Source organism: Orussus abietinus, unplaced genomic scaffold, assembly GCF_000612105.2.
Source record: "Orussus abietinus isolate OABI.00-Male unplaced genomic scaffold, Oabi_2.0 scaffold77, whole genome shotgun sequence".
In the NCBI taxonomy this organism is placed as follows: Eukaryota; Metazoa; Arthropoda; class Insecta; order Hymenoptera; family Orussidae; genus Orussus; species Orussus abietinus.
In genome coordinates this window covers 198,413-222,131 of record NW_019394245.1, presented here as the reverse complement: position 1 = coordinate 222,131, position 23,719 = coordinate 198,413, and the positions used below count along the sequence as shown (strand labels likewise).

At 39.4% G+C, this 23,719-nt stretch overlaps 1 protein-coding gene across 4 annotated transcripts in view; it reads left to right on the top strand.

Annotated features, from left to right (window-relative positions):
• Nucleotides 1-23,719, top strand: part of LOC105694680 (mitogen-activated protein kinase-binding protein 1) — a 175,556-nt gene that overhangs the window by 60,863 nt on the left and 90,974 nt on the right. For all 4 annotated transcript variants that reach the window (XM_012415567.1, XM_012415564.1, XM_023433111.1 and 1 more), the window contains exon 2: nt 12,016-12,167. In XM_012415567.1, coding sequence (XP_012270990.1) covers nt 12,087-12,167 — 81 coding nt within the window. In that variant the 5' untranslated portion in view covers nt 12,016-12,086. The remainder of the gene's footprint in view (nt 1-12,015; nt 12,168-23,719) is intronic.

Below are 23,719 nucleotides of genomic sequence, written 5' to 3'. Positions count from 1 at the left end.
GGATGACTGATTGTTTCTGCGGATGGGAACTGGTCTTAAAAGCACCGAAGTTATTGGCATAAGGACCTGATGATACCGTTTCATGTCGGTGGTTAATTTTATTACTTATCTAGCTTAATCGATCAAATGATTTATCCTGTCGGTGGAGGTCCAGCATATTATAAACCGTGACCAGTCGAGACCTCGGCAATGACCGTGAATTTCGCAAATGCGCCGAAGTTGACACGGTAGTCTGCGATATGGGGTACAAGATTCTCGGATGGGAGCACATCGATAAAAACCGATAATAACACCGGTAATAAGGCCTGCGCGTAATCGAGGACTAAACGAAGTACTTAAACCGCGGAAAAACAATTTTCTCCCATTTTCCCATAATAAATCTTTCATTATCCAAGGTAGTTTCTGCGGCGAGAACTGCATCGGCTAGAAAATAATTCGGAATGTAAATGCTTAAAATACTCCTCGAACTTAATTTGCGATCACTGTTAACCTAACCTAACCTAATCTAACCGCTCCATAACGGATGACGATTTATCTTCCTTTTTTGGCAATCTGGGTTAGATTAACCCTACCCCGTTACAAGACAGCTATGAAACAAAGTTCGCCATCCATCACCCTCACTTGCGGTAATGACGGAGTCAGAAGAACTAAAAACTCAAGAACTTAAGGTGTTATGAAAGGGTCATTCTATATACCTATATCAAAACGTCGAAACACTTATAAAACTTTCCTCCAAACTGGGTGCACCGAATCACTTGAAACTTTAACACGTGATCACGGAAATCCTAACGAAGGTCTTGAAACTCGGGACATTTTCTCGACAAACATTAGTTATTGGTTCTTCTCCAGGATAAATACCAATTTATTATCGACAAATGAAATTTCGCAAATTTCAAGACCTTTATTAGTATCTCCATAATCACGTGTTAAAGTATCAAGTGATTGGGTGCCCCCAGCTTGGAGAAAAGTTTTATAAATATTTTGACGTCTCATATACATATATTGAATGATCCTTTCATAACACCTTAAACCCTAACATATTCCACGATAAAATTAACACTTTACCATTAGAACCTCCATCGATATCTGCCTGATACCATTTAACGATAATCAAATTGAAAAGCAATTTCTACCTTCGCGAGGAACCTTACAATCGGACTTTTAATAGTAAACGATACGGTAACCGTAACACCTTTTTTCTTATTTCCTGCATTTATACGTCAGGAGTTACAAGGAAGTTTCTGCTTCGCGCGACTCATAGTGTCCGTATAAAGTCCCTATATTCCATCTAGGTACATTTCTCGTCTCTCTCTAGGCCATCGTACGTTCACTTTTCCTTCTTCCTCGACTCCGTGGTGAACTCCGACTCGTACAAGGCAAGATTGATCGTACGCCTCGAACTCGAAGCGAGTGGTACATCTAGGTGAAGCGATATAGAATCGCGGAGTTTCATTGTTACTTGCGCTCGGTGGGTCATCGCGATTCTCACGCTCCCTTTATATACTTTGCCACCACTCCTGCCATACGGACGTCCGTATAACAGGGAAAAGGATTCAGTAAAAAAAAAAGAAAAAAAAAATAGGAAGCGGGATATGGAAGCGAACGGTTCTCTTGGGCACACCGTAACACGCGACTTCGTCGTACTGGTGATACACCGAGGAAAGTGGAGTACCGTTTTCGATACAAATTTATGTGCGGTCTTATCGTCCGTTTAGTTTTCACACACATTATTGATTGCGATATAAACGGCAGTCTAATTTTAACGACAAAATTACCTCACTTCTTGTTCGTCTAGATAAAAAACTGAAGATACGGAGGAAAAGTTTAAGCGTTTTACAAGCACTGTATTTTAATAGTTGGGTAAATTGTACCGGGTTTACCAAAATGCCAATGGAAATGTTCTTGGTAGGGTATTTTAGTAAACGAATTCGTATTTTATTTATCTGTGCAATATACACACGTAAAAGTACATAAATACCGTTTAACAGGGTCGACGTTTTAATAAAATATCCCTTAAAATGGTATGACTTAAACGACACATCTGGTAAATTATACCACCAGATGGGTAAATCGTCCTCTTCTATTATAATGTGGTCAGATAACTTATACCACACGTGAAAAAGGAAATCGAAGCAAAACTTTGAATATATAAGTAAAATTCGGTTAAGAAAATTGATTACATAAATTATATTTTCCTACTAAAACTGAATATATAGAATTTAGCAGATTTTATATTAGCGTATATTTCATTAAACCGTTTTTTTCATTTTAATGGTTTTTCTCCTATCTTCGGATGAGCATACGTCATACTTCCTTTTTGATGACATTTCTAAAAAGAGTAGTTTTTATTGAAGGGTAAGAATTTAGATAACCGAAGTTTTGACTTAATAAACACAGTTCGGTTAATCGTCCCGGGACGAATTACACAATTATGCGGTAGCACAATATTGTCGACCTGCTTTTAATTTTACAATTTTTAAAACGTCTGTTTGAGGTTATGCGAAAGGTTATGCATGCATTTGCATGCAAAGTAAAAAAAATGTAACTATTACTAATGACTGAACGTACCTCACATGGTTGATATCGGTTAGAGACGAAATAGTAAAATTAATAACATATTGGCGAACTAATATAATACGACTGACTTTAGTATTCACCAATGCTACCGCCAAATAGAAATAAACAAATGACGCAAGTTTCAGTTCATAATTTGTCAGGTAGGTGGATATATTTTAACGTATCTTCTTAAATATGGTAATGGTACAATTTGACCAACGGTACGTATCCTCTACTTTATCCTATGACGCGCCAGACTAAACATCGCAGATAATGACTAGGTCAGAGTTTCTTAATGTGTGAACACCTTGATTTCCTTACAAAGGAATGATTAACCCGTAAAAATATTAAAACGTAGGTTTTAACGTGTATTTTAATAGTAGTTTTTATTTTTATTCGGTAATTCACTGTTTGGAATACATGTATAATATGAACGTAGCTAAACTTCGAGTCGAGTCTTTCTTTTAACTTTAAACTTAACTTTTTAAACTTTTTAAGTAAAATTGATTGATAAGAGAAATAATTTCGCCTTTTTTTGCTTTACCATTACGGCCTCAAGTGGAGAGTCTTGTTAACCCAAAAAGGCATGTTTTTTCCTAAGTAGGTTATCCGATAGTTTTTCATTGATTAGCGCTTCCGTCTTTCAACCGGTACCAGAGGGTCGGTGGATTTATGGATTCGGTGAGAACTCATTGAGATACGGCACTATCGGGGACTCGATATGAATGAGTCATAACGATTCCTACGCACCACTCGAGCGCAATTGTCGAGTACGCCTCGTGGTTTACTAACCGGACTTCAAATCGTTCAATCGATTCCCGCGAACCGGCCGATTAAGATTAAGATTGAACTCGGTTGTTTGATCGCGATACGTGGTTTCACGTGGATTCCCGTAAAATCGATATTTTAACCGTCGCTATCGCGGAAATGGAGCACTTTTGGCTCATACGCGCAGCATTCTATTAGCGTCGATGGGTGCAGATAGTGGATCTTACTCCGGAACGATGTTCTCGTAACGAGCAATTGCAGACCCGAGTTCAAGTTATTTTCAGATGGTAAACGTTTATCTAGATGCTGCAAAGCGCACGTCTCTTCAAATTGAACAAACTCCACCCAAACGTCGATGTTTGTACTTGGAAATCTGCCGAAAGAAAAGATATTTCATGAATGAAGTTGCAGTATCTACCTGTAATAATGGTGGAATACCTGTCTATTGCAAAATCTAATGAAAATATCATTTGATTTTATATAATATGATTTTTTATAATTTGATTTTTTCATACTATCGTCATCAAATTCTAAGGTGAGAAATTAGTCTTGGGGTCTTTTTACTATTATGAGTATCTGAAGGGAGCTTCAATTTTTATCTTTTTTAGACTAATTTTCTGGAACAGTTTTTAGGCGTTGTGGAATATATTTTCCTCGTTAAATGTGAAGCTACTCGTAAAACGAGAATCTCAGCGATTAGCATAATTTCTCATCAGAGGACCGCGGGGACGGGTCTCGCCCTTCTGGCTATTAAAAAGATATTTGCGCCCAACCGGCACCGGATTGCATAATAAGTCAAAGTGCATAATAATTCGCGGTTACGCGTAATAAGTGGCCTGCCTGCGCGTAAGAACGCTCTTATTAATAGAACCTATTACTTGGATCGGTGAATCGAGTAAGTACCCCCGTCGAACCGATGACAGTCCGACTTTCGTTCAATGATACCTTCGGTGATGCCCCATTTCGTAAGATCAACAATAACTCGTGAATGATTTGTCTCGACTGATCGTTGTAGCATGACAAAATTGGAACGAACGGTGCTTTTCGAATTTGCAGGAAAAATTACCAATGAAAATATTCCAGCGAGATAGAAATACCAGCCTATTGTTCTCTTAGGTCTGACATTTGATTATTAAAGAAATCATCAATATCAATTTTCATTTTCTGTATCAGCGCATATCTTTCCGAATTACTATTGAAAGTGAGCTAAATTTTAGAAATCAATGAAATATATTATCAGTACGGGGAGGGGTTCCTTATCAAATGATCGTCTAGAAGATAGATGTTATTGGACTGAACGATGTAGTAAAGAAAATTGCTCAAAGCAATATACCGCAGTATATTTCTCTTTGTTCATCTGTAACAAGACGCAATCCAGATTTTACGTAATTGTTCCGCAACTTACGTACTATTCTTAAGTGCTGGATTTCTATTTTTGAGAATAAAAATGACTTTACCATTGATGGCGCTTTAACTCATTTGCATCATTAGCGTATATATACGCTCAGTTTTTCTGGTCACTATCACCGGAGCTAATATATACGCTCAATTTTATTGGTCGCTATCATTCAGCCTGAAATTTGGTGATAAGGACCCTCATTATCATACTTCCTTATGGTGCAAACGGGTTAATAGCGACCAACTCGTACGTTAATAAAACTAACCTCTAAAAGGAAGAACAGGGGAACTACCTCTCTTAGTAACGAGCAACTTGCCGGGGGGCAAGCAATGAGAAGGGGGTATCGGTTTGCTTTAGTCATTGACCCTCTTCAGGATAGTCCATTACTTTGTTACATGCGTTGCTTCGCTCGTATCCGATGCCTCCCATGTCTCTATCATCCCACGGTTCAGTATCCAAAAGCATCACTGAGCCGATATTAAAAAATATAATTTCATTTCTTAAAGTTAAAGAATATTTTCGTCAGACCCAATCAGTAATCCAAAAATACGGCCTTAACTATACATCCCGATGTCAGCTTAATCTAGACAATAGAGACAACTCGCTGCAATTCATGCATTTTACTGATCGAATCGTAAAAATGGCAGAAGCGGATAGTACATTCGGTGATAAGAACGTCCCATCGTTCGTTTAATCCGACAAATAGACGATTCCCCTTGTCGAAGCATCCTGTCAATCAAGTCGTAAAAATAGAAAATAGACGCGGTTATATAGTATCTATAATTTTCCGACAATAAAGACAATAGACGATAACCTCGCAATCGAAGCACTGCGTCGATAAAATCGTACAGACCAAGGCAAAAAAAAATCGATTTAGCCGTAAAAATATATTCGCTCGTTCGTCTACTTTCAAACAGCAAAGCCAAAGGGTGACATCGAAGCATCCGATCGATCGACTCGCAAAAATCGCAGCATCGAAAACCACACGAGCCCATCATCGGTGGTTTACAAACGGGCCGAGCACGAGCATGTAAACGAGATTTCGGGTAATCGATACCGACTCCTTGTAATTGCGTCCCCGCAAATCGTTGCTGCACTAGTTCCTCCGACGACATTGTGCCCCGCAATTTTCCCGAAAATTGGCTCCTAGCCAAATTCGGTTGACCCCCTCCCGAGTGTCGCGTCTCGAGCCATTAGGCATATTAATGAGCAGCCTCCGTCAGCACTTCGCGAGTGCATGCGCTGTGCGGACTTGCTCCTCGATTTGGGCCAATTAATTAACGCAAATCACCCACGGTGGTCCGATAATACACGGCGCCGGAGCGCCTTGCTTGGCTATGTTTGCCGAGGAACCGGCAAAAAGCCTTAGGGGAATCGATATTGTTCCGTGCACTACAAGTGCGACGGATCTCGCGCTAACTTGAACGAAAACTATTTTCGTTGTAATAATGAATGTTTATTTGCGTATATGGAACAGGGAACTGTGCGACAATGTTTGTATGTTACGACCCGAGCGAAAGAGTTCGCGTTGAAACTAATGGCTAGTCGCTTTGGTGCTGGAGAAAGTTCTTTTTTTGTAGGATGAACAAATTCTGTCTTAGCGATGAAAATCTCAGGTTAAGGAGACCTTCAAGAAAGGGCGGGGTTTTGGAAAAATCTCCGGGGGTAGGTTTAGAACAAAAACGGGCTGCATTTTGCAATGCAGCCGATTGGGGGTAAAGGAAAGGGAAGTTAATGCAGTCAAGGAGGTGTAGATGGGGACGGCAAAAAGGACTCCTGGGGAAATTTTTCTGAGAAGGAACTCGGAAAAAGACCAAAGGAATATGGGGACAAATTGCCTCTTATCGAGTACGTGCCGAAATGAAGAAAGCGAGGCTTAAGCGCTAAAGAAATAAATCGTCCTTCTTGGAAGGTTTGGAAAAGTCTGCGACTTGATGGTTTCCATGTGAGGCGAGAGCGACAGAAGGGCGCCCTTAAGGTGAAGTGAAACATCGATGAAGAAGATTTTTCTAAATGCCTACGTTGCCGACGTTTGTTTTTATATTGACAGCTGTGTCGAATTATATTGGATATTGTACCAAATGGCATGTTCCACCTGTCGTTTTCGTACAATAAATATCAAGAAATCCTCTCAATTCATGCTTTCTGGGGCCCTAATTGACTGCAGAAGGACTCCCTGCGCCAGATCAATTAAATTTTCACTCGGAGACCTCGTATTCCCATCGTTTTAGAATAAAAGCGCATAAGACACTTTTTTTTGCCTTTATCCCGTTGAAATGCGAGTTTATCGATTACCAGAGTGTTCTAAATTGTCATAAAATTCTCCTGACCCTTTCGTTACTCATATCAGAGCCTTCGATAATTGTATATTGATCGAAATACGAGAGCTCGACGCCATTTTGGTTCTGGTTTGGGCTAAGTTAAAAAATTTGGTCTAAAAATCCAAATTTTGAATGCGTCAGGACAATTCTTAGATGATCAGGGGTGATGTGTCAAAGTTTCGAACAGTTTGGTCTAATACCCTTAAAAAAAAGTGTTGTATTCGAATTGACTGATTTGAAGGGGGTTTCACTTCACCTTAAAGAAGAGACCTCTAAAACATCGAAAAAGGGAGACGAGCGCCTTGACCACCGGGGGTTCTATGGCGGTCCACTTCCCTTGGCGGAGAGGTTATGATGACGCGAAGAGTCAGGTACACTCGTGCCGTTAGCGTAGTCGAATTGATTTGTTAACTAATCTAAATCTAATTCTAAATTAACGCTACGGTATTGGATCGATCTAGGACGATCCAGGTGTCACCGAAAAGATCCCCCAACAGGTGGATCGGGGACGTCGCAGATCTATTCTCGTAGGATCGAAAGCGAGACATTATGTAGGCCGCCAAAAGAGAAACGCTCGGGACGTATTTCCGGACCTCGTTTCTCGCCTGATTATGTTAATTAAAAAGTACACGAGGTGGCGTTCTCCGGATTCCGATGACAAAGGAATGGGTGGAAAAAGGAGCCGGAAATATTTCTGCGCTCGCGTCGGTTTCGCACAGTTGCCGATCTCCTCGTTTTTATGCTCCTTAATGAGCGCTAAATAAAACTGTCCTAAATGTAACGATCTAAAGATTCTTCGTATCAATTTATCTCTCTAATTTTGCGAGGGTCTTGTACGACCGGTGTTGCGAATATCGTTGTGTAAAAGCAGTTGTTCTCGCCATAAAAGGGGTATACGAGAATTTCAACGATTTATGAAATACAGCTTTTGCCACGTTATGCATTATTATAATACGATGTGATATTTTTGTTGGGTCGGGGGAAAGAGATTGTTATAATTCAGCATTATCGAATCCTTTTCCACTTCGCGGTCGCAGGCCAAATTAATTTAATGCGAATAGTTGATGTAACGCGTATTCCCTAAAATGAATTTTACAATGATTTTACCTTTTAACTATAAACTATGAATATGTTGGGCCAAACAATTATTATTTTAGCATTATTATATTTGCCAATGATTATTCTTAAATTTTTATATTTTCATCGGTGAGCTCAAGTGATGGGTTTCATTATTACATTAGTAGTGTTCCTCGTGGTCATTTATACCCGATTGACTTTACGGAAGACTAAATGGGTGAGGTAACTTCAGGACGTAGATTGAATTTCGATTAGAGAAATCTCAGTCAGTTTGGATAATCGAATTTGATAGATCATACGCACCTTCGGTTTGTCTCGGTGTCCTCGAGTCGTAATATCGGATCAGAACTCAATGCGGCGTTAATAACTGCCCATTGTTGAGCGTCGCATGAAACAATGGCCAAACAAAGGAGGTTACGTCACTTGATTTAATATCGAACTCTACCGGTTCCCGTTGCAATTGCCGACCGTAATGCCATACGTTTACCTACTTCAATATAGGGTAAGACCCGTGATTATCGGCATTGAGACGGCAATTCATGGCCTATCGCATGTGTATGAGATGAAAGGGAACGGAGATGTGTCAACAAGTGCACGGAAGAAATGATGGATTAGGAAAAATGACTATGGTGTCCAAGAAACGAGTACTTTGACGTATGGCCGTCGTTATTACGCCAGATAGTACAGTCTCTAATGATGCCGGTTATTTTTAACGAAAGGGTCATTACGAATTACTACATGCCATGAGATATACGTTTCCGTGTACGTGCAAGTACTTTTCTTTTTTCATAAGCCGTGGGACCTTGTCGATAAAAACTTTGTACATAACGATACTTCGTCTCTTATTACGACGATTTCCAAGAAAACTCGAAAAAAAATTCTTTGTTCAATGGTAAAAGGAAGTCGTAATCGAACTCTACACTACGAACAGTTTTCTTACACTTGCTGTTGCAAGGTAATAATGTTTTTTTTTTTTTTCTTAATTTGTATTACAACTACAGTGATTTAGTAATAACATCTACTTGACCGAGTAGAGTTAAGCGGATGTACTGGTAGTTACTATTACGGCCACGATTATGGTAGTAGAAATTTTCGTTATAAAGTTAATTGGAGATATTACGAATAAAGTACCTACTTTCAGTGGAGCCATTAAGGATACGATTATTATTGATTTAACATCACGTAGTTTGACATTTGATCTCAGCTGTACAGGAACTATCCCATGTATTGCTTTGTAAATTGTCTGGATATATTCTAATTGTAGTTATTATTGCCACAGATAGAGGAGCTAGTAGGCAGTAAGCCCTCGGGCCCAAAGAAAAAGAATTCAAATAATTGCGGCTATTATCGTTCTTTCCTTTCCTTCCATCGAAACAATCCATCCAGTTCGATGGACTCTTACCATCTTACCATCGTCAATAAACGCGGAACAAATTCATTCGATATCCCATTTTCGGTCTTCAAAGTTTGGGCCCAAAGTTTCCGCAAACTTTCCACTCGACTTTCTGCCTTAAGATAGATCTCCCCGAAATATCTTTCGAACGCATCGGTCCATTCGATAAGAACGTTCGACACTCCACAAATCATTCCGTAAATCATGAAAGTACCCTCCGAAGAAGTTCCTCCGCGTAAGCGGTTCTAACCCGACCATGCTTTGTTTTATGCATCTCCACCCCCGACTACTGGAATTCCCACATCGGAACGATTTATCTGGTCTCTCTATTGGTTCGCGAAAAAGCAAATAAATATGAAAAAAATGGCGACTCCTCTCGAAAACCTTCCCACACTCCGGCAGCTCCGGATTCTCCCGGCTCGAGGTCGAGGCTCCACCTAAGGTTGCACGCACTCGCGTTACCCTCCGTTACCTCGTACCGTTACTTACTGGTTGCTTACACGATCTCGTTACACCGACCGGTGTGCTGGGGCCAGTGCATTTTGATTTCCCACGAGCGTCGATCGGCATTCTTAGCCGATCTCGTTGAATTTACTCGTGCGTGGGTGGACGTGCCGACGAGGTTCACGGGAATCCTCCTCCTAGGGAGGAAAAAGAGGTAAAAGAAAAGGAGATAAACAAAGGGAAAGGGCCTCATCGTGCAGTAATGTCTGTTGTCACGCCGGACGCGTGCGTGGATTTCGTGAACGCTTGCGCGTGCATCGGAAGTTAACAGAGTCTCTTTACTTTCGTGCACTCCCTTGCGCGAAAAGAAATAGGGCTCTGTTGAACCATCTGATTGGAGTGAGGCGGCCTGAAGAACATTTGAGCAACATTTGGCCATGAACAGTGCGACTCTTTCTCGAAAGAGTGTCCTGCACGTGGTCAGAAAATAGTTAAGATGAAGTGAAACCCCCTTCAAATCAGTCGATTCGAATACAACACTTTTTTTTAAGGGTATTAGACCAAACTGTCCGAAACTTTGACACATCACTCCTGATCGCCTAAGAATTGTCCTGACACATTCAAAATTTGGATTTTTAGAAAAAAAATTTTAACAGCCCAGACCAGAAGCAAAATGGCGTCGAGCTCTCATATTTTGATCAATATACAATTATCGAAGACTCTGATATGAGAATTGAAAGGGTCAGGACAGTTTTACGACAATTTAGAACACTCTGGTGATCGATAAACTCGAATTTGAACGGGATAAAGGCAAAACAAGTGTTGTATGCGCTTCTATGCTAAAACGGTGGGAATACGAGGTCTCGGAGTGAAGATTTAATTGACCTAGAAATCACAGATGGCACAAGGGGTTCCTCTGCAGTCAATTGGGGCCACAGAAAGCATGAATTCGGAGGATTTCTAGTTTTACTTCGATTTCTTGATATTTATTGTACGAAAACGACAGGTGGAGTATGCCATTTGGTACAATATCCAATATTATTCGACACAGCTGTCAATATAAACACGACATATCAATATATCACAGCTGTCAATATAAACGCCGGCGACGTAGGCATTTAGAAAAATCTTTTTTATCGACGTCGATCAAGTTCCTCGACGTGTTTCACTTCACGTTAAAGAAAGGACTCGGAATTTATGACCCCGATCAGGGGGATCTTCAAAGTAGCCATGTGGGGGTATTTAAAATACATGTGTCTACTATTGACAATTTTCCTATATTCCGTATATCTCACAGCCTGGCATGATGGCTTATTATATGACAAATATGCGTGTATGCCGCAAAACTGGAGTATTCCGAATAAGAGCCAACTGCTCGATTCTGTGGTCCAAGACTGAGGGTCCTTTCTGTCCACTGTTCCTAGGGACAGTCTTGGTTTAGCCGTATCAGTTGTTTAGGCAATAATCACGTTTTCTAAACAATGCTCACGTCTTCTTCATGCCCGTGATCCCTGGAATAGAGCCGCCCATAGACCTCCGATCATTTTGCCTTTGTCCCTTTGTGAATATTTCCCTCAAAAGTAAGGATGTATTCGTATGAACGTTTATGATCCACAAGGTCAATTATCCGTAAAATTAACATCGAAATATATCAAAGATACATAAGTAGGGAAATAATAATATTTTAAATGAACGTCGTTTTAAGCATCGCGGGACCTATAATTAACAGTTATTTCATGTGCCTCGAAGTAGGCACCCGAGGTAACGAAGGAAATAATATTTTCTATTTGAATAGGCAACTTCGCCGTTAGTTTCTTTACGGTATAAAATGATGTGAGACCTAAACAGACGTTCTTATCCAACCCCGATCACAAGATTACAAAGGCCCAAAGTCACGATCGCCGTGTCGATCTTTAGCCGAGTAGATTTATCTCTCGACATTAAGGTTGGCAATCATTCGACGCCGCGGAATTAAATTTCCTTTACTGTGGAACCGAGCCGCAATATAATGTTTAGCAGCGGGGGAGAATTAACGTGGAATCGTGTTTCCTTTGCAGAAGATGAAATGAAGGAGAGCCGGTAACTCGGAGGATGAGATCCTGACGAGTGCCACCCGTCTTCCTCCACGATGGACCCTCCATTAACGAGCAAGGTCCTGCGGGCCCCTAGCCTGAAAAGAGGCCAGGAAAACGTCAGGATCCAAGACAGGGTGAGTTGTTGCTTGATTCAATTTATTTACTTTCATCCAGTCAATTGAAAGTGCTCGGATAACCGAATGAAAAAAATTTGGTAACGAGTTCTCGAGAATTTCGGACCCAATGATACATGCAACGTAGTAACAATAGGTATATCAATTTGGCATGGAACTCTCGGTAAAAATCAAGTATTTATATATAATCAATCATTATCATCATATAAAATCAAATATTAATAGTTATGGTAACGAAACTACTCGAGCCTTAATTCCTAGTAGTACAATTTAAATGAAAAAAAGAAATTGTATGGACTAATTGTGCCCATAATTATGAAAGTGGTCTAAGTCGCATATTTCTTGTATCGAGATATTTAATGAATTGCATTTGAATAAATTAAAAAATATTTTTATATCATGTAACATTTTAATTTAGAATTTTATTAGTCTTGATTAATGGAAATTTATTATGAATATGAAATTTTGTGTGAATTCCATACGAAAATGTTGCTTTTAAAGTGTGAATTGACTTAGACCATTTTCACAATTAATTGAATGTCCTATAAATGACTTAAAGCAATAAAAAACTACGAGTTTTATTAGAAACAATAATTTTAATGAAATAATTCAAGAACATTTATTAATTATTTTTAAAAAGTAATCCATTTTTATCATTTTAGGCTTTTATCGTTATGAGTTTTTAAGATTCTTAAAATGTTCCTGAAAAACTGGAAGGACGTATGGTAGTAGGTGGGGTATAATGGAAGTAATTTAATATTTCCGTATATTTTTGGTCTTCCTCTTTTAGGTGAAAGATCCAAAACGTGGAATTTAGAATCATTTAAAGAAATATTACGTAGTCGTATAATATCTGCAAATCACATGATATCCGAATAATAATTAGCATATTCTCGTAATAAGTACGTTGTCATTAACTTACCTGAACCGCTTTCTGTTGACATAATGGTAAAATATATAAATTATTTTTCCGCCAATAATTAGTTCGGAAGAGCCCAACTGAATTACTTTCAAAATAGAACTAAATGAATTCCATATATTGTTAGGTAGACCGGAAAGAATTGTCGTTTCTGTTATCGTTTGATTGTCATTTGTCGGCTTATCGTGTAGTTCAAAAACGCGCCAAAGAGGGCCACGTGCCATTTTAAGGTTATATTTATATAATTTTTTTAATTTTTTTACTTAGACCACTTTCATAATTAACACTAAATGAATTCCATATAATGTTGAAATTACAACCACTCTCTAACGGTTCATTTTTGACAATATCCTAAGAAATTACATTTAATTAATTTAGTTTAAAATAATGTAGGGTGAAATAACTGATAAACTCATTTTTTTTTTTAAATTTTAACTTAGACCAATTTCATAATTATGGGCTCAATTGTCAAGGACAGTTCTTGCACGCATTTGGAGTATCTAAGGTAAATCGATGCTGCAAAATACAGGAGGGAGATAATGGTTCGAAATGGAGGTCGAATAAAGCAGAATATGCAGGGGACTTTCTCCAGGAATGCAAGTGCTAATTCTGCCAAGCAGATAATTCCGGAGCAGAGAACGGTGTTTTATTATTTATGCCTTTTAAGCCCTTTGTCCTGATCCCGGAGGAACGGCATAATTTCGATCCTCTGTACAAATCCGCTTCGCGTGCTCGTTCAATGTGCAGAGGTGGGTCAACTTGGCTCGGAGATTTTTTACCTTTCTCTTTTGTGCATTCAATACTTTGATAACGATATTAAATCGTACCGTTGTTCGAACATTGCGAACCTTCCGATACATTGCAAGGAAAAGGAACCGAAAACTTCCAGGGTAAAAGGTATTTACCATTTTCTTTCAAGGCCTGTTTGTACATGAACTTATATATCGATGGGAAAGGTTAAGAGACTTAATCTGACAGTGATCAATGGTCGGGTAGAAACTTGAATTAAACTCGCTGTACACCGCCTTCTGTGTTTCTGTCGTGCCTTTTTTTTCAAGAATATTTCTATTCGTGAAGAAAGCAGCACACCGTACAATGCGATAATCTATAGTATTTAAATCAATTATCGAGTACTTCGGTGCTTGCACTTTTTAATTTTGGAATTTGCAGACACGTACTCTTTTGTCTTAGTAAAATTCTTTAATGTTGCTCGCTTTATCTGACGGAAAATTTAGTTTTTATCACGGTACCATATCATCAAGTTGTCATGTTATTCTATAAAAACCGGATGCAAATAAACTACACAGGCCCATATTACATCTTATAAATACCAAAGGGTTATCTAATAAACACTTCGATCATTTCACAAACGCTTGATCGTGATTTTTATTAACGAACATATGGTATGGTTATCAGGTGAGAATCGAAAAACAAATATCAACATCAAGTATGAAATTATCCGAGTGTCCTAGCGAAGATAAAGTAGGAGCAAATTGCATTTCTCGGTCCTTCTCGAAGGATTTTTTCAAAATCATTGTGCAATCTCTAACAATCGAATTCATTTACACCCGTAATCCCGAGGCCGTGAAAAACACGCGGTAAGGTGTGGTAACTCCGGATAATTAGTTTTAATTTCATGCACGTCCGCACGTGCCGATCCATCCGGTGCATCGAAAATCGCGAGATCGCTCGTCATCTCGGCTAGATAAGGTCCGCCTTCTCATAGTTTCCCGCAATAGCGCGTCCCAATTACCGCGAAAGGAAGTCCCGTTCTGGCGAAACGGATCCTCAATAATTGAAACTTTTCCTTTCTTTCATTCCGCGAAATTCCGCGGGACCGCATTCGCGGGGGTCCTTGACCCTCCGGTTGCACGCCTTTCACGCGTCCGCGCAACTTTGCCGCACGCGTCTCCGCATCTCCTCGGTTGCCAGAGATCATTATTCCGTCGAAAAGGCAGTAAATCCCGTTCCTGAGCAATGACCCTCCCCCCTTCTCTCTCTTGTTTCCATCTACGGGGACCGGGAGACTCCTTTTAACGCTACCTCATGGCTGGGACAGGTTGGTTTTAAGTTCAGCCCTTCTTTTCCTTTTCTAAAAACAAATGAAACGTCCGGGTTTACATTGTGAGTCAATGTCGAGGAGAAGTCTCGTAAAAATCGGAGAATAGGACTTGGAAAAGCTTTTGCGGTGTCACGAAGTACTTACCTTGGGTACCTCATTTTTTTCCACGATTTGATTAATCACCACGTCTACTCGTGGCAATAGAATTCCGCACCTTCCCTGGACGACCCATTTCTTTTGTCAAATATATTTCCGCTCATCGTGATGTTAATTTTATCATGGGGTTTTGTGTAAGATACGGTACAGAGTTTCTAATTTGAAAACGGCATTAACCCATTCATTGCCAGCTAGGAGATATCTCGTAATAAGCGTATGTACCAAGACTTGCCGACGTAACAAAAATACAGCGACAAACATGTATATAGAGCTGGAATTGCCACTTTAGCACAATTCAATAAAATTTGTTGCAAAATTTATTGCTAATTCATTGCTATTTTATTGCACAAACAAATTTTTGTTAACATTAATTCCAGGAATAATTATTTGACTCAAATAAATTGCCATAATTCCGAATAAATGGTGCATCCAAATTATTCAAGTTTATTTAAGTTCGATAATTCTTTGAATAAAAATGATTTCTTTGGTACTATTCAAAGAGATATTTCTTTGATTCAATGGAATTTATTTCTCATTATGGTTATTGAAATTGGTGCAACGCAAGTTTAAAAAATGTCCTTTGAAAAAGTGCGTTTCAAGTTTTAAGTAAAGGTCCATTCTCTGCCGGTCGCTTTTTCTGCCGATCTCAAGGAGATTCGTTAAGAGATTTGCAGTGTTAGTTTAAGTGGTCGTTAATGCTCGCTGATTCTTCCCTGTCTACGAATGATCGCGAAGATCAGCGAGTAAACTTGGTTTGCACTCGACTCGGTGTGTTTACGCGACTAAAAGCACGCCATAGGCGCTCCGACGCGCTTCGACGTGATGGCTCCATATTCATCAAGAGTACGACTTATTTAACAATCAGAATATTTGCATATTATTGTCGAAGGTTCCATCATTGAAGCTAAAAAAAAATGTCGAGCGGGTTTTCACTCAGGAAATCATAGATTTTAAATCAGCTTGAAATCGCGAGCAGAAATGACTAGAAATCGTTGGAAATCACCGAAAGACTGTCACAATTTTAAGGCTGAATGTCACTTGTTACCGAATCGCATTGTTGTTCATCATATGAAATCAAAGGCAATCGATTCCGAGGGACTATTCACTTGGAAATCGGTGACAACGATTTCCTTCCTTGAGGTCCGATTGCCTTTGATTTCATAAGATAAACAACAATGCGATTCGGTAACCAGGGACAATCCGTCTTAAAACTGTGACAATGCCATTGGTGATTTTCAACGATTTAAAGGGATTTCTACTTGCGATCTCCAGCTGATAACCACGTGATTTCGAGCGTAAAATCCATGATCTCCTAAGTGGATACCTCCTCGATCGACTCTAAAGAAGATAACCGTTTTCACTGATTTCTGCGTGAATAACCCCTCGAAAAATTTCATTTTTTTACCCAAGGTGGCCTACCCGCTTAAATAGATCGAATGAAACTGACCTATCAAAACTTGCTTATAACACCATTAAAGCATTATTCATACCGGGAAAAATGTCGATAATTGCAAGTAGCCGAAAGGATTTTATAGGAAGACCAAGACTAAATGTAGAAAAGCGTATGAAGCTCGATTAACTCGTTTTTTTACCATTGTAAATCGACTTTTTTCTTTTAATCGCCGTTTCTTTGTCGAAGTCCACTCGAGCTTCCTCTAAGCGGCTCTTTCTCTTCTCTCTCTCTATGATGTTCGTGATTTTACGGCACGGCAAGCCGACCCTGCAACGAAGCCGTAGAAATTAGTCTGCCCGTCATAGAAATTGAAGATTACCCTTCGATGAGATGTCACGAGTGACGTGCACTGTTAAAAAGGATATTATAATTTTATAACACATTTTCAAATAAAATATATATGTATTATAAATTTATAAGGTATGTTATAAATTTGTGTTGAACAGTACTTGGTTTTAAATATTTTTTCTGCTTACAAACAATGTTGACATATGTACAAACAAATATGACATATGTTAACATTCAACATATGTTAACATTGTTCACCTCTACGTCTTTGCAGACAGACAGCCTTAAACGCCAAGAAAAACATTGAAAAATAAACTTATGTAATGGATCATAGAATTAAAAATTCATCTAAAAGAAAGTATAATAAATAACAAACAATATGTATTAAACAACATTCAAATATCAAATTCATAATATTTCTACGCAAGTTTACAAAATTACATGATGTTATAATGTTATAAAATTATTTAGAATTTTATAATAAATGTATTCTAATTCACCGTTAAGACGTTATATATATAATTTCTTTACGACACTCATCTACTAAAAGTGTATGAATTTTATGAATTTTTATTAACAGGGTGGCGTAGTACATATTTGACACGCTGCGCGTAGCTTGAATATACGACAGTAGGCGTGTACTCGCAAATCCCCTCAACATAAAATCCATATACCGATACCCTTGCTCCTTGCTTATCCGTACAGACCCTAAATAAGTAAAACACTTTTTTTGCCTTTATCCCGTTCAAATGCGAGTTTATCGATTACCAGAGTGTTCTAAATTGTCGTAAAATGGTCCCGACCCTCTCGTTTCTCATATCAGAGCCTTCGATAATTGTATATCGATTGAAATATGAGAGCTCGACGCCATTTTGGTTCTGGTCTGGGCTAGGGTAAACAATTTTTCTTGAAAAATTCAAATTTTGAACGTGTCAGGACAATTCTTAGATGATCAGGCGCAGTGTGTCAAGGTTTCGGACAGTTTGGTCTAATACCCTTAAAAAAAAGTGTTGCATTCGAATCGACTGATTTGAAGGGGGCTTCACTTCACCTTAATGGAAAATCTATATACACCCTTGCTACTTGCTTATTTGTACGGACTGTTTAAGAGACCCTCTTCGCGAGGTCGAGGAGTCGCCCTCGAGTCGCACACGGGACGTCTTGTTCCGCTGAGAATTAAGAGGACCGTTTTCCTTTTTCTACGGTTCCTTCTCTCCTTTTTCGCTTTCTTCGTCCCTCCGTCCCGGTTTACATTACGCCTTCTAACGAGGACGCGAGACCTCGGGGCAGTTTCGCGCACCCCACGCACCTCCCATGCCTCGTGGGTGATAATAACGATACCGGCTAGGTGCCCGCACTCGACGACAATATTTCTCGGGGGGAGGAGGAAGAGGAGTCATACTTACGCATTATGTATAATGGAGCACGGTTGTCGGACTTTTGACGTCAACGATATTTCCTCCCGCCTTCTTCCTCTTTTTGGAAGCTGTCGTTCTCGCCGGCTGACGACTTGGCACTCCACTACTGCTTTATCGCGAATTATCCCTCGACGACACTGCTGCTGGAGGTCGCGTTTTTTTCACCATTATTTTATCCGAGGCTCTTGAAATGTGTCGACTAAGCTCTAAGACTTCTATAATCTATAAGATGATTAGTACTTACATTTATGGAATCATTATTTTACAATGTTAAACCTTATTACATCTCTTTTAACAGAATACAATTTTTTTTTCCAACCGAGAAGGAAGGTCACATTTTTCACAAGCTGTTCGCGTTTAAGGGTGAAGTGAAACCCCCCTTCAAATCAGTCGATTCGAATACGACACTTTTTTTAAGGATTGTTGAACCAAACTGTCCGAAACTTTGACACGTGACTCGTGATCATCTAAGAATTGTCCCGACACGTTCAAAATTTGGATTTTTCAACAAAAATTTGTTAACTGTTCCCAGACGAACCAAAAGTGGCGTCGAGGTCTCATATTTCGATTAATATACAATTATCGAAGGCACTGATATGAGAAACGAAAGGGTCGGGACAATTTTATGACAATTTAGAACACTCTGATAATCGATAAACTCGCATTTCAACGGGATGAAGACGAAGAAAGTGTCTTACGCGCTTTTATTCTAAAACGATGGGATTGCGAGGTCTCGGAGTGAAAATTTAATTGACCTGAAAATCACAGATGGCGCAAGGTGTCCCTCTGCAGTCAATTAGGGCCCCAGAAAGCATGAATCCTGGTTTCTGGTGTTTTACTTCAATTTTTTTATAATTATTGTACGAAAACGACAGGTGGAGTATGCCATTTAGTGCAATACCCAATATAATTCGACACAGCTGTCAATATAAAGACGAACGTCGGCAACGTAGGCATTTAGAAAAATCTCCTTTATCGGCGTCGATCAAGTTCCTCGACGTGTTTCACTTCACCTAAAAATAGTTGACACGATTGAAGAATAACGGTCTATGGCTTGGTTTTTCAAATCTATTTGCGACTGAAAAAGTATATTTAGGGCATAATTTTATAAATTAATGCGTCTTAATGTAATTGGATCAGTTTGGTTTATTTATTAATTTATTTTTCACTCAACAGTTTTATTGCCATATGGCACAAAGGTGCTAACGTTATAAAGAAAGTTATTGTCGGATGGCAACATCATACAATGGGGGGTTAAGAGGTAAATCATTGGATTTGGTAATAATTGCATTGTTGTTGTATCCTGAGATTCTTTCCTTTGAAGAGAAACGACGTCTTCGGAGTGAATGCAGCGGTATCTGATACGGATGGAAGATAAGACAAAATTAAAATTAGCAAAGGTCAACTTTTGTCAGTGACGTTTTCCGACTATCGTAACAGGTGGTCATCGGTAACTCGGCGATCTTCTTTACCTACCGTGGAATGACTCCATTGACACCTGGCGCTCTCTGGTAGGTTAGGGCAGGAAGCAAGCCACTCGCTTCATCACGCTCAGCTTCCTACTACTCAGTTATCGGTAATGAAGTATCTTTTTTTTTTCTGTAAATTCAGCCTGTACCGAATTGCCATTTAATTTAACTCGCGACTACAGCTAAGAATTAAACTTACAATTTGATATTAAAAAGATTTGAGGGTGACATTTGTGCATTTCTTTTAACTTGAAAAATATAGATGCGTCTTACAAGTGAAGATCCAAAAACGTAAACAATACCGATTAATGCGAACAAGACGAGAACTTTTAGGGTAGGTTCATTTGATAATGAAGACTTCGTAAAAGAAATTGTTCGCTTTTCTTCCGAATTAGGTTGCCCTTTTTTTAACCCCGATCTTTTTTAGTTTCAAAACAATGAGTGATGTTTAGTACACCCTGGCCTAGACAGCTCGAACGACGTAGGTTTTGCCGAGAATACAAACGCATAATTCATACATGTCAACGAGTTCCACAATTCCGTGAAATATCGCTAGGCCGACAGTGGAATTCACTGCAGGGCCAACCGGTTCTTTATGTTTATTCGTTGCTCTACTTAAAAAGGAAAACGAGATTCTCGTATGCACCGGGACTTTAAAAAGTACTTGTCTCGACAAAAATCCACTCAGCCCTTAAAACTGAAGAACTCTTTCGGTACGAGCGCGCGGTTAGTCGTCGAATCGTAAACGTCAAACTGGTTTCTTCTTACGACGGTTATATAGCTTGCACCATTTCTGGGAAAGAAAAGGGGACAACATAATCCGATGACAGAGACTGTGACGGTAATAACATAAATTATACGGCAATAATGTAATTCCCTGTCTCGATGCTAGATACACCACGCGGACACGTTTATGACAATATTGAAGAACGAGCACGATACAAGTGACAGAACTGCCAATGTCGTAATAGAAACGTATCACTATTGTCACAGCCATGAATCATCTCCTAGTTAAAATTATCCTCCATGGACGAGTATGGCAGACATGCAAATAGCACTCGTTACCAGAAAGCAATTCAACGCGAAAATATTCAGAATACAGGATTATACATTAAATCATTTCTCGATCAATATCTACTGATATACTTCCATTTAATTCGCGGTCGATTAACAAATGACCGTGATCGATATTACACCCGATAATCCGCAATTCGGTTATCATTCGCGATAACGCTTTTTAAATGGTTTCTCGGTCAGTCTCGCTCCATACATGTACTTCCTGCAATGTCAGATGCGGTTGGCTAACGGATGTCATCGATACTGTATTGAATTTTTACAATTTAGCCAAGCCTATCCAGATGGTCTCCTTTCCTGGATTAACCGACTCTCTCGCGTGGAAAAATGATTTTTTATCTCATTTTCGGTTTCTCATTTTTTCGTTTACGATTATACTCGTTTGCATGTGTCAGCTAATCATGATGTTATCGATACTGTATTGAATATTTACAATTTAGCCAAGCCTATCAAGATGGTCTCCTTTCCTGAATTAATCGACTCTCTCACGTGGAAAAATGATTTTTTATATATCATTCGGTTTCTCATTTTTTCATTTACGATTATACTCGTTCGCATGTGTCAGCTAATCATGATGTCATCGAAACTGTATTGAATATTTACAATTTAGCCAAGCCTATCAAGATGGTCTCCTTTCCTGAATTAATCGACTCTCTCACATGGAAAAATGATTTTTTATATCTCATTTTCGATTTCTCATTTTTTCATTTACGATTATACTCTTTCGCATGTGTCAGCTAATCATAGTAGTTCTAATTCAGACGTTGAGGGTTATTAAAGTGTGGTCTTTAGAAAGGCGCCTTCCACGCGGGGGGCGACACCGTGACCCGCGAATCCGCCTTAATTTCCTCCACGTGTACCCCACCCACGTGGACCCTCGAAAAAGGGATGATTGTGTGCAAATCACGACGTGGGCCGCGTTCACGAATTAGCGGGCAAACTCGCGCTCGTACTTTCATCTCGCCGCCCGTCCAAGCCGGTCGGTCTTCCCTTTAATTTCCGACGATTCATTCGACCAGTCGGTACGCCCAATTAGGCCAGTACTTGAACCTTCCTTCGTGCCGTTTATGCCGGAGCGGCCTATCTCCGAGCCTGGCATGTTACATCCGAATCTTCCCCGAGGTGGCCCTCGCCGAATCTTCCATCGGCATCCCGAGCCTTGCCAGCTGCAAAAGGCAATAACGATGAAAGTAAATAAGTCCATATCGCGAATTCCTATCACGCTCTCAAAGTAGAACGGAGAAATCCGAACGGGGTAATGATATATCATTAATCATTAATTAGTGCCGCGATGGGATATTAATTTAGGAACTCCTGTTTCTTTTCTACTTCATCGACATCTTCCGGAGAAGAAGTTCCTTTTATAGAATTTATACATACATGGTGAATTATTTGTTAGTCACGATACGCATTCTTTGGAAAAGCAAATTTGTTTTGGTATTAATCTTGTTATTTTGTATCATTCATATTGCGGATGAAGTCTCTTGGTGTCAAATTAGATGACTTGGTTGAATCACGGGAATAAGCTGTTTCGGAAGTTCCTTTTCCTTCCCGATGACGAGTTCGTCCGATGGGTTCCCCGCACCTTCGTCTGGATCGGTCGGTGCATTGACCGGCTTTAACATACTTTGTCCGTATCTGGGGCTTTTACTTTTTATCGGGAGACTCTGACGACGGGTTTGGCATGGCGGACGACGCGCTTGCGATTCTAGCGCGTACACGTACACGCACGCATCCGAGGTCCATGCAATATCCTGTTGTATATAACGGTAGGACGAAGCATCGATTGTTGCGCGACCGGCGATCCGAGTGAGTACTTCTCGTCGGCAAAGTTGTTTTTTCCCTCCTCCTTTGCTTCTTTTATTTTTAATCCCTCATGGATCGCGTACCTTGCACAGTCAAAAGAATGCACCTTGCACGTGCGATTAATCGCTGACCTAGGGGAAAAACTGATATCGTTTGGAGGGAAATTAAAAGAGAATCTCTTTTAATTTCATTTCCTTTCCGCGATACTAAAATTAAAACGTGATACGGAAAGAGAAACATTCTATTATTAAATTCACTATATGACGAATCGATATTTATTTTTATTCCCTCATGGATCGCGCACTTTGCACAGTCTAAAGAATGCACTTTGCACGTGCGATTAATCGCTGACCTAGGGGAAAAACTGATATCGTTTGGAGGGAAATTAAAAGAGAATCTCTTTTAATTTCATTTCCTTTCCGCGATACTAAAATTTAAACGTGATACGGGAAGAGAAACATTCTATTATTAAATTCAGTATATGACGATTCGATATTTATTTTTAATCCCTCATTGATCGCGTACCTTGCACAGTCAAAAGAACGCACCTTACACGTGCGATTAATCGCTGACCTAGGAGAAAAAACTGATGTTTGGAGGGAAATTAAAAGAGAATCTTTTTTAATTTCATTTCCTTTTCAAGGATTTCGGGTTGGTAACATATTTAATAAAGTCTAAGTACATGTACTGGTGTCATCGTATAGCAACCTTCTATGTAAATTCTAAGATGTGAATTCGGTGAAAATTATACTTTACATAACGGATGATTTAGAATTATGATACATCGTAAAATAATATCTTGGTTTAGATCCAACGTTATAAAGAATTCCCATAGGCAGAGGCATTTCCCGCTACAAAAATTATTATTCTGGTAATCTGAAAACCCACGGATAAACTTAAAAGTTCT